General features: G+C 39.4%; 1 protein-coding gene across 1 annotated transcript in view; it reads right to left on the minus strand.

Annotated features, from left to right (window-relative positions):
* TGFBR3 (transforming growth factor beta receptor 3) overlaps positions 1–16,260 on the minus strand; it is a 111,127-nt gene that overhangs the window by 24,943 nt on the left and 69,924 nt on the right. Inside the window, exons 5-8 of the mRNA XM_039727071.1 lie at positions 12,823–13,006; positions 7,357–7,525; positions 4,930–5,077; positions 217–406 (exon numbers count right to left, since the gene is read on the minus strand). Coding sequence (XP_039583005.1) covers positions 217–406; positions 4,930–5,077; positions 7,357–7,525; positions 12,823–13,006 — 691 coding nt within the window. The remainder of the gene's footprint in view (positions 1–216; positions 407–4,929; positions 5,078–7,356; positions 7,526–12,822; positions 13,007–16,260) is intronic.

Consider the following 16,260-nt stretch of genomic DNA (forward strand, 5'->3'; position numbering starts at 1 on the left):
CACAACTTTGCCTGGACTTTTCTAATCAAAAAGCCACAGATTATTACTTACAACCACCATCCATAGATTATTACCAGCATTCTTGATGACAAGCAGTAAAAGCGCAACAGCCAAAACCAAAGCTTCAAAACTGAGAAAACACCATTTAAGTAATTGTATTCCTAGAAACACAAGATATGTTTTTTCTACATGCTAAAAGTTCATCTTCAAACTTACCTATATCTTCAAGTTGCAGATGAAATCTGTTAGCAACAGGTGCTTTTGTGTAGGAAATAACTGGACTATAATTATGCTCATAAGCCCACTTGATCAAGCTCTCATGTGACGAGGGAAGGTCAGGTATTACTGATTTACTCATAGTCATGGATCGTTCTGTTTCTTTTCCAAAACCAATACTATTCGATGTCTGTAAATAAAGAAAAACTTGGTTTGTGATTTACCACTTAAGGATACTTACAATGGAATAGTGACACTGACTGAACCCAGGTTTTTTATGTTGTTTTAATCTACTAAATAACAGCCAACTGAGGATACCTGGGAAATAAACCAAACCTTGCCACCTTAGGCACATAACTGCTGCACAGATGGAAATTAACCCCCTGCTTCCTCTCAGCCTCTGCCTGGAGTACAGTAAATCAAGGCAATCAAACTTTTAATCCCTAACCGAGACAAAGACATATTTACAGCCTTTTGTATAAGGCCATACTTTCTTCAGAACTGATCTGAAATTACTCCTGAAGTGAACTCAAGGTGACAAATGAATTTTCAATATTGGATTTGAGCATTATCTAAGCTGGATAAAGGAAAGCCTTTGTTCAAATGAGCATTACTGAAAAAGGCAAAAAGCATGCTCATGAAGTAAAGCTGATACCAGCTAATGCTGTAAGTCAGCTGGCACCAAGGACAGGCTGTGTCTGTATGAGCTTCACCATAGAAATGCTGTGTGCCTCCTCCAAAGTATTGAGTTTGTTGAACACAATTGAACTAAACACTCAATAGAACAGTAAGTGAGAGCATGCACATTTATGCATGGCCAGACTACTTAAAAAAACCATTTCCGTAAATGAAAATATTTTAAAATTACTTAACAATACAAGTTTTACACAAATACACCAATACAGCAAACTCATAAAGGCACATGCTGACCTTATGAATGAACATGCTAAATTATTATTACATAAATGAGCCACACAACCATTAATTTTCATTTTCCTGTAAATGTTTGGTAAAATTTCAATTTTTTTGTCCAAATGGGCAAGTCAAAGGAATATAACAAGCATCTCTCACTGTTAGAGAGGCAGTTCAAAAATATTCACTGGTATTACCTAAATATGTATTCAGCAGCTTGGCATCTTTAACACGTATTCATTCACACCAACACTAAATACATATATACTTATTCTTACAGTCACAACATTACTATTATCACTGCAACAATCACATCAATGGCTACAGAACAAGTGAACATAGATGCTGCAGGAAAGGCACAATGACCCACTTTTCAGCAATTTCTGTAATGTGATTGAAATGCGTTTTCTAATGCAGCTGATACTATGGAATGTTCCACAAACACTTTCATTCCCATGCTTGATTACCTTCTCCATCATATAGGTAGCATCTTCTTTTCATCCCCACTGGTTTTTCCTCAATGTGAAAAATCTTAAATCTTTCACTCTGGAACACCAGAAGATTGGCTAGAGAGATGTCTCTTAGGCAGTGCTCCTATGGACATGCTTTGCAGGTCAGAGAGCTCAGCTGTGCTTCTCTACCTGACATCAAAGTGAGTTTTTGAACTAAGGAATGAATAAAGTATGTAGAGAGTCCTGATGGAATGTACCTTTAGCTCCCTCCCTCATTTCTTCCTGAAGACCCAGTTCTGCAGCCTTTAAACACTTGGGGCTTCACAGCTGAAGTTAGAGATAACTTTAAGTACAGAGTGCCTGGATTCAGGATACTGTTGTTACCAGAACAGTTACCAATGCTCAGCACTGCTCAGCCACTGAAGATAAGAAACAAAAATGGAGCACCAGGTATCCTAATTTTAGTGCCTTATGACTCTTTGGGATCAACTAATCTTTGATCTTCAACACGTGCAAACCTGGACATGACTGATCATGTATTTTCATATTCCCACACAGCTTTGACTGGTAGGAGTTATTATGCTAACCCAACTTTGCTGCATCTCTTTACTTTTCTGTCATGAGGAGACAGCTGAACAAATATTATCTCAGAACTTTACTGTCCTAGCTGGCACCCGAGCGTTTCCAGGGCTTGCTTACACCCCTCCACTCCACAGTGAGCCTGTGAATGTTCAGTCTTGCATCGCCTCACTGAAACAAAGCAAGAACAAGGGCTTGCAGGAATAGACCTTCCTTCACCTGCCTGCCCTGCCAACACTCTCACACACTCTGACTGAAACCAGGCAATCTGAGCCCCCACCAACCTACTCAGAACAGACACCATTTCAGAAAGTGATGGGCAGCTGTTCTCAGGTAAACAACCATCCCCCCAAGTTCTGAAACCTTTTTGTGCATTGCACCTCTCTCACTCCTTGCCCCTCAAGAAACTTATTTCCTTTCTGGAACTTCACTGCACAGTTCCCAGCTTTGCAGAGGGACACCAGCTGCAAAGGAAGGATGTGAACAGCAGTGTACAAGCAGAGAACCACACAAGCACTGCATGTAAGGACTCCACACAGGAGTTAAACAGCCTGGGAAGAAAGCACTGCACGTACATCAAGTGCAATTAATTTACCTGAAGTACTCCCATTTTACTTGAGTTTGTGTCCATCCTCTTGCAGAGTTTCAAAAAACTCAGCAAGCTGGGAGATGAGCTGTATGACCTAAAACATCTTTTCAATTTTTTGTCTGTGAACTTAGACCTCAGTAACTTACAGTACAGGGTTTGAGGCAGCTTAGCACTAACCTTCCCCTCTCAGCTTGCCAATCCCCTCAAGACAATTCTAATTCATGGTGAGGGCAAGAAGTTAGGAAAATTGAAGTGCATGGAACTGCTTCAACTAATAAAAAGAACATTGTGAAACATTACCTAATTGCTTAGTAATGTTTTTATGCATTGTCTAAATTTGAGCTTGGAAAGGCTTAATAGAGATATGAAGAGATGCTAAATGCTGGATATGCAGGCTTTTTAATGGCATGGGGAGTTTAGTTCCCTCCCTTATCCCCTCTAAATAAAGGAAAATGAACATATATTCAGAAAATGAAGCATCTATATAAATCAAGTAGTAAAGTAGTCACTCACAAATCCTAACATGAATATGAAGTCTTTTAAATACTGACATTTCTGTATATATTTAATGTATTACTTTCTCTTTTTGTTAATCTAAATAAAATGTGACCTTCTGCGACCCATTGCAGAAACTTTTTGTAATTATACTTTTTACTTATGTTCTCAATAATTAATAAAGAAGAACTCTAGAAATAAAATTATTAAAGCAGTGTTGCTTTTCTATATTCAAGTACAGCATTTTAGAAATTTTAAAAACCTGTAGAAATTGTCTTGTGAAAATTGATCATCTATAAAGTGACCACTTCATGGACTTGAAAGACACTGCTTGAGCTATTTCCTAGCATGGTGTGAACTAAAGCACAATTCTCTACCCTGTGAAAGTAGATCTATATACGCCCAAATATGCAGTGGTGAATTTTATGCAATAACTCTAGATGAAACTTTTAATTCAAGCATTGCTTTTCATCATTCTGCTTACAAGAGTGGTAATCCTCAGCAACCAAACTTGACCTTTCTCTTTAAGGACTATTTCGGCCCTACAGAATGACCAGAACATCCTCTCCTGTCTTTAATATGTGTCAGGCATCAAGAGGGAACTTCATCATCCACCCTAGATCATTTTTCCATTCAATTTTCTGAGCAATGCCAAAATTAACTTTCTTTTATATCCTTTCACTCTCAAAAGCTGCTATGAAATCCTGCTTACCAATCTATTTTCTTGGGAGATTTAGATCAATTAGCCTTTGCATTCTGCCAGAATTTCCTCTGCACAGATTACAAGCAGAAAGCAATTAAGCAAAGGAAAATTTCTATAAATACCAAGAATTGGAGTTTGAAAATGTAACTGAATTGCTACAAAACTGCTAATTGTGAGGCTATTGTGTGGTCCTTAGCAAACATTCAGCTCAACCATACTATGTGCACTTAACTGATCACTTAAGATGGAAATAGGCTACAAATTTATAGGCTGCAAGATCAGTTCAATTATATTTATTTATATCAGAGCAAGGGAACACATATTTTCTTAGTAGAAAGGTTGTTAAACCACAAAGCCTGCACTGAAAATCAACATGAATCAGCATCTCCAGTAATTTTAGAAGTTTAACTTTAGTGAGCCTGGTTTTAACTTTAAAAATATTAGTTTTTGCTGTCTGAGGAGAGTTAGGTCAATTTGACCAAACACTTACTGGAGACAGAAGTATTGGCAGGAAGGAGGGGTAGATAGTACTACAACTACAAGCAGGAGTAAAGGAGTTTCCACTTCTAAAGCGATGTGGGTGTGTGCTGCATATCTAGTATTACCTATTCTGCATTTGAAGGCATCATTCCAACTTCTGGCATGAACCTGTTGATCCATACACCAAAGTAAAAACAAAAAGAGAAATGAACATCCTACTCTGTGTTTAGGGTACTTCAACAGAAGTCAAAAAGACACAGACTTAATCCTTGTTCTAACCACCTGGCTTCTGTAGTGTGTTGGTCAGTTTTATAGCCCATATATTGAAAGTTAATGAGAATAAAAAAATTATGCATTTACTCCTTAAAATGCAGTAATTATTAAAAGAACGAGCTAAGAAAAAACATTCAGAAATCAACATGGTCTAGCACAACATCACATTTAAATGGATTCTATCCTGTTGCATTATATAGCTCTCAAAACATAAAGGTGCCTTAACTTACAATCACTTCGAGCTTTCCTTGGACATCATGAGACTTGATAACCCAATTGACAGACTTTCTGCACTTGAGGATAAGCACGACATCTCTGACAAGTCTGGCGCCTGGCTGAGATGGTTTAATGTCAACGATTATATCCACCTGGAGAGCACTGGATGTGGAAAATAGAAAATTAGAACAGAATGCCAGAAATTTTCAGCTATCAACCTTCTTCCAATCCATCATGTTTCCACTGTCTGGCCAGCTGATTAAAATGCTGGATATTATCCCAGGCAACACAACATGTGCAAAACAGATTGTTATTCCATATACACTTAAGTGATTTTGCATAACAATAGAAACAAGTACTTCTTAGGAAAAAAAATTTCTCTCTTATTTACAAGAAGTGTGCTACTCAATTCACCTATTATTTAGTGCAGGTAAGTTATATGACTACCAGGTTGCTTTCTAAAGTAAACATAATTTTCTGATTTCACTGTGACAGTGCCTAAATATAACTGTTTCAGTTTCCTCTGGCTGTAACTGTATTAACTGTATATAACTGTAAACTTAAAATAATACCTTAAAAAAAAGTAAAGAGGACAAACATAAAAAACCCAACCCAAACCACAAGTACTATACTGGGGGGTGTCTCTGCCTAAACAGTTAAATGGTGGAATGATTTTGCTTAAGATCTTGCGTGCTTTGAGGAATTAAGCAGTGTATTCAGTTTCCACTACTTCTGGGTATATAGTTACTTTAAAAAGAAAAAAATCCAGATGTCCAGCCTACTGCTTGCTGGAAAATAGATGAAAACTGTCCAGATTTTCAAGATCACAGTAAAATAAGTAGAGCAAATGGGTTCTTAACCATCAATAACATCTCAATGTGCAAAATACCAATTCAGCAGAAAAACCTATACTTCCAGACCATCTGATGGGGCCATACATTACAAGAACGTGCTCATCCCCACTTAATAGGTTCCAACTAATATCCTACACTGAGACTTCATGTATCTTGGGACCTTTGATCCATCTCCTGCAGCCTTACACATGCCCAGCTCAGCTTCTGTATGTTTCTTTGGGGATTTAAACTTTGTAAGGATAGCTGTGGATAACACATAAAACTAAAAACAAAGTAACTTAGTACTTTTTTTTTTTCTTTTAATAGCAAAACATTTAAAGTTTTTGCAGTGTTATCATCTCAAAAGTGAATTCCTATTGTACTATTATCCAAAGCCAAAAGCCTGGAAACAGGGCTGTCATTGTGTAGCACTACAAGGGACTTGGAATGATGCTTTGCATCAGCTCTGCTCAGGATGGGGCTGCATCAACATTTGGGGTTACCTACTGCACTTCCACTACACTATCCACTCCACTTCAACACTTGCTTACTCTCCCCAGGTTATTATGCAAGAAAATTATCAGGCTCTGGGTTCAACATCTTGCAATGAGAATTATCCTTTTCACAAAAACACCTCCTCCCACCTCCATCTCCCTGTGTGATTTTCTCATTAGGGATAGGATCCACTCACATGCAGCTGCATGAGGAGCAGAATCAGACAATGCCAGATATCCAGTGAATGCAGTAAGCAGACAGGATTTTAAATCTACCTTATCTCTGATGAAATTGTAACCATCTAAGTTTCATAGCAAATTTCTGTTCTAGCAATCATACTTGGCCCTTAGTCATAGTTGGAAAACCTCTTCCTATCTGAAGCAAACCCCACTTATGTTCTCCCACTAAGATCTAGGAAAGACCAGAAAAAGATGAGTATTCTAGAAGTCTTACCTCCCAAAGGTACCTTTTGACAATTCTGAAAATCCTCATAATGTTTACAGAGAGTTACTTTTCCTAACCAGTAATTAAAAACTTAGTCAGTGCACCACTGTCAACCCTTAACATTTCTCATAATTATCAAACTATCCCTTAAACTCAGCTGGAAACTTGACAGAAAATACTGCTGTGAATCTTCATAGCAGCTGTGGAACACTTCCCATAGAGCACAGATCACAGAGCAGCCTCTGGACACTGTCTGGGAGCCACTGTCCTAGACCTTGCTGCCAGTCATCCCTACCTCTGACAGGTCAAGATTACTTTCAACCTCTGTCTCACCTCCTCATACAGTGGTCTAACCTTAAAACTTCTGTCAGATACTGCCCTTACTGATATCCCCTTATTCACCTTGGAAAAATGTGATTGATTTAGCAAGCAGGGGAGCACTATACAGTCCATAAAAGCTGTACTTTGCAGTCCTGTCCAGAAAAATCCTATGATTATGAAGCAGAATTCAAAATCTTTGCATACTGAAGAACCAACTTCTATTTAAAGTATTAAAGCCCAAGCTTTTATTTAAGGATGAAATGGCTGCTTTTAGTTGATTGTTATAAAACAAGTGAAGTTGTTAGCTATTACATCAAACAGTTTTAGTCTATTCAGATGATACTTTACCTGTTAGGATTGGAATTTGGAGTACTTAGTTCAATGATATGAACTTCTCTTTCTTGGACTAAGTTAGTCATAAGGCACCCCTCTGCTGGTTTTGGTTGTAGGTACCCCGCAAGGTAATTTAAAGAGAGAAAATTCTTTTTTATGTTGCATGAGGGAGGAAAAACTTGATCTGGAGGGGAAAAAAAAAAAGCAAGCAGATGGACCTTTAAACACAGATATCAGCTTAGATGCATGGATCAACTACAGGGTTCACTACATTGCTGAAAGGTGTATCTACCATCTATTAAAAGCTCTTACGACAAATCATCATATTGAAAGGGAGATTACTGTTGCACCAGTACATCAACTTTCTAATAGTTATTATTTATGTATTTAAACCCTTAACGAAAGAAAATCCCCACAAAGAGAATTTTGAAAACAATTCTGAAGAAAAATATGTGAAAAACTTTTCAAAATTAATAAAATACATTTAATTTGTTCCTTGCATCTTTACAAGAGATTTCTTTCTATTGCAATTTACTCAGAGATTACTTTTGGAATCAACTCCTTCTCCCTGCGGAAAAAGTTTCATTCTTGTTATGATAAATATTAAATGCTTTAAATGCTATAGAAAATACTCTCCATTTCCTTACTTAATATATTTCCTATATAGTCAAGAGTCAGTATTGTCTAGAAAGCAACAAATACTGCATTTCTCTTGCACATGGAACATTAAAAGCATCAAGAAAATTATGGAATCAGCTGTTGATATTACAAAACTCTGATCACAATACGCACAGCAGAAATTATGAAATTCTAGCATAGCTATTCAATTTCTAGTTTGGTTTTACCCAAAAAGCTGAATATGAGCATTACAGAACCCCAGAATGTGCTGAGCTGGAAGAGATCCACAAGGTCCAACTCCTGGCCCTGCACAGGACCATCCCCAAGAGTCACACCCTGTGCCTGACAGCATTGTCCAAAAGCTTCTTAAACTCTGTCAGGCTGCTGTTGTGACCACTGCCCTGAGGAGCCTGTCCCAGTGCCCAAACACTTTCTGGGGGAAGAGCCACTAGTGTAAAATGCAAACCCTAAAAATAGTCACTTCACATGAAATTCTCATGCACAGTCTATATTACTGTACCCCAAGAAACAGAATTTCTAGTGAAAATCAGGAGCACTTTGTCCTTCTGAGATAGCTTTACATATGAATTGTCACAATACATAGAAGGACTAAGTACCATGTTCAAGTACTTGAAATCCTATAAGAATACAATTCCACATAGCTGGGTCTTTGACCATTGCTGTACAAGAAAGACTTTTCTATTACAGTCAGTAGCAAGATACAAAAAAACTCCAAAAATCCAAAAGAAAATAAATCAACTAGCATGCATTGTGAACACAAAACTGTGAAGAAACTCTTATGAGCTGTGCTGAGGCCATGCACTCTCTAAATGAGAATTGAAATGTCACCTCTGAAGTGCATTTGTGTGTGCTACCCAACTTTGCAGGAAGACCAGAAACTCCTGTGACCCTGGTCTCTGCAGAAACAATCAGGGGAGTTTCTTCTCCTGATCTTACACAAAGCAGCCTTTGAATATTAACCCCGTTGTGTCCCCTACAGAACTACTAAAGCTGTGTAAGGCTGCAACTATTCATACTGCCCAAGCAAAGCACTTCTCTAACATCTGGAATGTGCCCTGCCAGATTAGCCTTGAATGCAGCTGCAGTTCTGCCAGCTCCTCCCACAACAGCACAGAATGGAAAATGATCCCAAATGGTCTATGCTGAGCTTGAATTTTAAAATATATATATACACACACACACTAGGTATTTGCTTCTTAACTGCTGTACAACACGATTCAGGCCATAAAATAACAGTTCTGGAGTAGTTTGTGGGTAATTACCACACGTGCTATCATTTGCCATTGCAAAGAACTCAGTTCTTGCTCCTGGCACTTCCATTAGGCATCTCTGGAGCTCTCCAGAAGTGCTGCTCTTGCTGCCAGAAGCACAGAGACTCCCCAGCCCGGGCCTCCGCTCGACAGCACGCCTTTCCTCTGCAGCAGATTTCAGCTCTAGCACAGGCTACTTGACATTCACACCAGAATGGATTCACTCTCATCCACAGCAGTTACCAAAATCAGGCTGGAGCAGAAAAGAAAAGAGGATCCATTTCATCTTTCTTTGCTCACTATACTTCTCTACTTTGTTAGTTTCAGGGCTGTCTATGTACTTTGGAAACGGACTGCAGGTGTCGGCAACCAATTAAAAACACTACCAAACCAGCCAACAAACAGCCAGTTGATGGATTCTGTGCCTCTCTAATCTCCCCAGACTCCCAATACGGAATCAGACGTGAGGTTTGCAGGCACCACCCTCAGCAGAGGTCTCTGGCCAGCAGGCCGGGGTGCCAAGGCCCTGCTGGCTGGATCACAGCGGAGCCGCGAGCAGCGGCCGGCAGCGCCTTCTCCTCCAGCGAGTGCCAGGCGGCTGGATGGACACACAGGGCTGCACACCAGGATCTGCAGTCTCTGTGTGCAGCACTTCTGTTTTACTGATGAGGACAGACACTGTCTGCTCTGTGCTGCACAAATTAGGTGTCATCCACAGGTTCTTGGCTGAAGTTGAATATCCAAGCTTAATATCATCCTGAGGAGGTTTTTGTGCAAATGAGAGCTGTTAATCAAGTGTCATTCCCCAAGACAGACACCCTGGGCAGCAGCAGTTGGATTCAGCAATAAAAATCCCATCCAAACAGAGCTTGCCTTTCAAAATCTGATTCTGGGCATAAGCAAGGTGTTTGGAATTTTCCTTGGGCACCCTGATGGTAGGGCTTATTTATGTGTATTTCACAGTTTGCTAGCCCTTAGCACAACAGAGATCAGAACCTTGGCTTGCATTTAATGGCAGGATAGAAATGGGATCAGGGAAGGGCCTACAGCGGTGTCAGGAGGGAGGATGAAAACTCTAGCAGTGCTCATCCTGCAGCAGGACACACAGCTAAGCCAGACCAATGGGACCATGTGGCAGCATTAAACCAAGCAAGCATGGCTTGCAGGATATGTGCACTGATGTGTACTGGCTATAAATTCAGTCAGGACCGATGTTTCAGCTTCTGACAGGACAGAAACACAGTGTTACCATCTGTAAACAGACTCACATTTTCCAACATTTTTAGCTACTGTTAAAGCTGATTTTTTTTTCTTATTTAGCTAAGAAATGTGTTGAAATTAGGGTCCCTCCAGGCCAGCATATTTGCCCTGGATTACTGGTGATGCTGGATCCATTAGGTAACATTTAGCTAACTGATACGACTTCCCAATTTGTTCAATCATGTCTTACTAAACCATGAGGAATTAAACTGACTTCTGCTGAAAAACACATACCAAGACCACTTTCACCATGAGCAGTCCTGCTTTCTATAATCTGACAGTGATTATCACAGCAGTCACTCTGCCATCTCCTTCATTACACAATCCAAGGGAAGAACAAGAACCACAGGTCTTGTGCCCTCTTCCTCCACATCCCCATTCTGGCCCCTTAAAATTCTTGCTGTGATCACCATCCCTGCAGTATTTGATCAGCCACTCTTTAGAATCAACAGGATTCAGATGCACTTGGCCCTGATCCAGTGTGCTAGTGCTCTCAGCTGCCTTTCATTTGCAGTTTCAAAAGTGACTTAAGAGACCCATGGCATCAGAAGCAGCTTTATTCTATGAAAGATCAGCCTTCTTCAGATCTTTCTGTCCTTTGGCTTGCGCGTTCTGTATTCAGCTACAGCCTACACTTCTACAATGCTACATCTTCCAGTTTCAGATTTGTCTAACTTGAGTGAAGCTGAAATGTAGACAATTATATGAATACAGCCATCAAATCCTGTATCAATCACATAGCAAGGAACTGCTTTGTGTGACCACCTATAGATTATGAGCAATACTAGCAGTGATTCACAGACTGTCAGCTGAGGGTACCTTACTAAATCTCATGAATCTCATGAGGAATGTAAGTTTTGTATGAAAAGCCTAAATTGTACGTCACTGCATGCTGTGGTTTGTGAAATCCAGGGACTCCACTGTTCACTCTGCAGAGAGGCAGACCAGGACCACATCCCACGTGGTTTTCACAGAACTCCTCACAGGACTGCTGCAGTTCAGGAACTGACCCTGTCCCCACCCCTGAACACATGCACAACCCCCACACATACACACATATTCACTTCTGCCAAGAATTTAAATCAAAATCAAATATGGTTACAGTTGAGCTAGTTTGTAGGAGCCTTCTCAGAAACTGTCTATTTTGGTTGCCTGCCAAGCTCCATTTTGTGTACTTTCTCCTAATTGAATTGTGTTTTAGCGCATTCTGAAGATGATGCAAAACCCTTCTCTTTAGCCTCCTGGTTTGACTGGAGACTTGCAAATCAACAAGCAAAATTTTATCTGTTTTTTTCAACGTATCTAATTAAATATTTGTCTCCACAATGCAGAGACCGCTGCTCCCATGTATATGTTTCAAGAGCATTTTAATAAGCTAAGAAATATATTTCTGAATTATTTTCTGGCATTAAAATCCATGACTGGTGCCAAATACAGCCAAAAAAAAAACAAAAAAAAACCCACACAAGGGAATCCTCTACAAATTTGGCAAGATTTGGATACAACTAACTCAGGCATGTTCTGATTTTGGGGGGCAAACCTCCTATGTCAGGAAATCAAATGATCAGATACATGTGGTTAGGAAAGAATGTTTTCTCCACAGAAAGCTTTTTGTTGTTTTTTTCTTTTCTGTAACCAACTAGCTCAGCTGTTTGGGAGTTTCTGTAGACATTCCTGCAGAGGATCATATAGTTATGTTGTGCCAACACTGCTCAGCTATGGAGCTCCAGCCTGAGCCCCACCCCAATATGGGCCTGTGTGAAGTCCCCAAAGAGCTGGAGTTCTCTCCCACCTGCACTAGGCCACCTGAAGAATCTGGCATGTGGCTCAGAGGGACAGGAAATCTTTCTCCTTGGGATGAAAATACATAAGTACAGACTAAGGTGACTTAGTTTGGTGAGGAAAGCAATAATTCTTTGCCCAAAGAAGCCTGGGTCCTTATACAAGCAAATACTGAAAAAAACCAAATGTAACCCAAGTCTTTCTAGAAATTTCCCCCTACTTCAAGGTCTCTACTTCTTCATATAAATGCACCCAAACAATCACCATGAGTAGTTGATTCTGTTTAAAAGGCAAAGTTTGACTCTTGTAAGAGTCTGAGCAATTGCATCCACATTTAGGAGCATGAAGTTATGGCACCAGAATCCATTAAAAGTTTCCTAAACCCAAGGTCTGGTCTTTAGGCTTGCTCTTATTTCTCTGCTTTCCCTTTCACATCATATGTCTTGGAAAATGAGAGGTATGTTTAAAAATTAAAATAAGTGAAATATAAGCAACACATTCTCAGTATCTTAAAGTGTCTATGAATTCAGTTGATTTTGTTCTGGTTTACCTTCTCCTACTTTAATATAGATGTTTCTTGATATTTTAAGTTCAGTGAAAGATGTTACTGCTCCATATTCCTTCTGGGCCCACTGTAGCAGATGTTCATTTTTCTCAGGAAAAAACTTTTCTTCTGTTTCTGCTGACAAGGAGAAGTTTCCCTTCTCAAACTGAACAACGGAACCTAAAGACACCTGATGGGAACAAAAACATATTTTAATGTGGTACACCATTTATCCACGCAGACACGTAGCATGTTTAAGCAATGTAATCTGTCACATCCAAAGGTGATTATGGCTCATTTCTCAAAATACCCAAATGTCTCATGTTTTAACATCTGCACAATGATTCATTTTTCAGAGATGGTTTTCAAAAAGAATGAAGTGCCCATCAGCCCAGGAGGGGTGTACAGGGCAGCTGATTAACAGAGGGCTCTGAACCACTCTCCAAAATTGTACTGCTGCAGAAGTAGAACCACAGTGCTGCAAGGGGAGATAAACTTTGGGGGCAAAGGGAGGGAGAGGATAAAAAAAGGATGGTCTGGAGAAATGAAGGCAGATAAGAATGTGAAGCTAAATAAAACTGGGAACTACTGAAGTAAATCCCAAATCAGAAAGAATGTGAGTTCAAGTTCAGTGACATATAAAGGCCAGTCCAGAAACAGAATGTAAGGAAAGACTAAGAGAAAAGGATGGTATTTACTGTTACTTTATTTACGGGAAGTGAGGAAATACTTTAGTTCAATAGATAAAGCAGATGAGTTATATACTTCTTTTGAAAAATTCTTAAAATTAGGTTACATAAACTGAGGTCTTGATTTCATGGAGCATCTCTACAATGCTCCTAACACATCAAATTCTGTGTAAATTCCAAGTGTACAGTCTCAGAGGATGGCACTGACACAGCACATGCCAGGTCATGCTGGATTGTATACTTTTATATAAGGAACACATGGAATATTTTCATAGAGCTTTGGCCTAACTAGAAAAATCTCCCATGCATGAAATTCACAGGATTTAAGGACTTAATCAGTAATTATTTTGCAGGAATATTGAATACATGTTGGCATTCCACCCTCAGAGACAAACAGTTTATTCAGTAAGAGCAGTAGCTGGTTTTCATTTACACACTGTTTCCATATTTTTTTATGGTCAGCATCAAGGTAAAGGAGCATCAGTGTGTCTTTTGAAACATTTCAGGACAGCATGAGAGAAAATATTACTCCTTGTAAGTAACAATCAAAGAAATTGATTACCTTGCAATAATACATTTTTGCTGTATTTTTCATTTGAGATAGTTAAATGTATGCTAAGACAACAGCTGTCTTCCTCAGAATACACTTGGTTTTTCATTTATTACTAATTAAAACTTGAAAACCTTTTTCATCATCCTGCAGCATGACAAATGCCTTCCTGAGGGACAGATGCTATCAAAGTGACCATGTGCTTCAAGGGAGGAACCAACAGACAGAAAGCAGAGCAACTAAAAAGTCTGGCACAAGCATCCTCACTAAGTGATCACACAGTAAACATCTTTAAACAAACATGAAGCTTATCATATTTATTTTTTTCAATTGCATACTAAAATCTATTTGAAATGCTGGTTCCACTACCCAGGTTTTAGAAAGGACTGCAGAGTTCTGCTGTGCTTGCCAATGTTGGGATTTTTACTACACAGACCTAAGGCAAGGTTAAGTGAGCCAAGCACATTATTTGTTCTGGAAAGAATTCAACAGACCCTTCCAAAAAAGGCAACCATCACTGTTTCAACACCTGCCTTGAACATTAACTACTTACTCTTCAGAACAAATCAAAAGCAAATCTAACATGCTTAGGATAATGCAAAGCATTAAAGTCTAATAATGTTTTAAACATTTGGGAAATAACCAGTTTTTATCTGAGCACTAATTACGCACTGATTGAGTGATTAAAAGACTGCTGCCACAGCCACTCTTATCTCCTCCCTTCAACTTCTTTAGTGGTTACTTTCTGAGGTTGCAGAGTGGAAAATGTGCCCCAGCTCTATTTCTTCCAGTTGTTGTGAGGACATGAAAAGGAACTGCACTGGAAACATCCTCTGCTGTTGAGTAAACCTACATGTCCTGTCACTTTTCTGAGACTAAATGAAGAAGCTGGACATGGAAAATCTGGAAGACCAAAAGATACTGGCCATGGCCACTAACCACAGCAAGCACCACAGTTCAAAGGGCTGTGCCTCAGAGGAAAGGAGGATCAAGCATAGGATATTGAAAATGCTACCAAAACCTGAGTATTCCATCAAAGAACAAAACATAATTAGGAACGTATTTTGGCTGCATACACTACTACCCTGCTGACCACTGGGGAAAACAGGGCCTGAAATTTTCTCTGCACCATACCAAGGCAAGGAAACATACACCTCTCAGGCTGGGGCAACAAAGCAAAACCAGCCTTCATACATCCCTTAAGAAAAGTTTGCAGTCAGAATAAAACTGCCCTCGCAAGGCTGCCATGGAAGTGCAGGACATCAGTTACCTGGCAGAAGTGCCAAATGTCATGAGTTGCTATTCCCCAGAGGGAACAACTCTCAGAACCAAACCTGAGTCATCTCAAATATATACAGTGGTGAGCGTGAATATTGCACATACAAAATGGCATATTCTGTTTCTTATTTTACCTATTTCCTTCTCTCCCTTTAAACATTTATTGCCTTTTTTTTCCTTTGAATCTGATCCAAGGGGATATTTACTTTGCTTTATAACATTTTAAGTGTTTAACACAGTTATAATTCAGAACTCCCAAGTAGGAAGTGAGTTCATAATTCAGCCTTGAGAGAGAGGTGGGCACCTCTGGGACATGACTCAGGATACAAAGGTAAGTGTCCCCAGCCACCCAGCATGAACTAATCCCTCCCCCCACAACAGCTACACCACTACCCATCGAGAGCCTGCCAGCTCAAGGACCACTAATGATATACTAGGAGGAAAAGAAGCAGCATCCTTCATATTTTTATCTGAGCTGTACAGGATCAGACCTGTGGTGGAACATGTAGGAGAGGAGTATATCTGCTCAGAATAAAATTGAAAGATTTGAACCAACTATTGGAGTGGCCTACATGGGGATCAGAGTCAGCCAGTGTTTTTTGATAATGTACTTTGATGTCATTTCATCCTCTTACAGAGGAAAAATAAAGCCACAGATGGAGAAATATCAGGTATTCCAAAACTCAGAAATGTATCTTTTGTTGTTCATAAACTCATATACAACATACTTTAATCATCAAGAGAACAATTCTCTTCAACAAGTGAATAAAAAGCATGCTGCTTTTGAAATTACATGCCACATTTGTGAATCACCTATCAAATTTGCATAGTCCTTACAGCCACAGAGGTGTGATGTTCTCAGGCAATGACAAAATGTTTCATTTTTTTCTCAAGACCACATGCAGTCATTACCAAATTCCTCTTCCA

This window comes from Passer montanus, unplaced genomic scaffold, assembly GCF_014805655.1.
Source record: "Passer montanus isolate IOZ18808 unplaced genomic scaffold, ASM1480565v1 scaffold60, whole genome shotgun sequence".
NCBI lineage: Eukaryota > Metazoa > Chordata > Aves > Passeriformes > Passeridae > Passer > Passer montanus.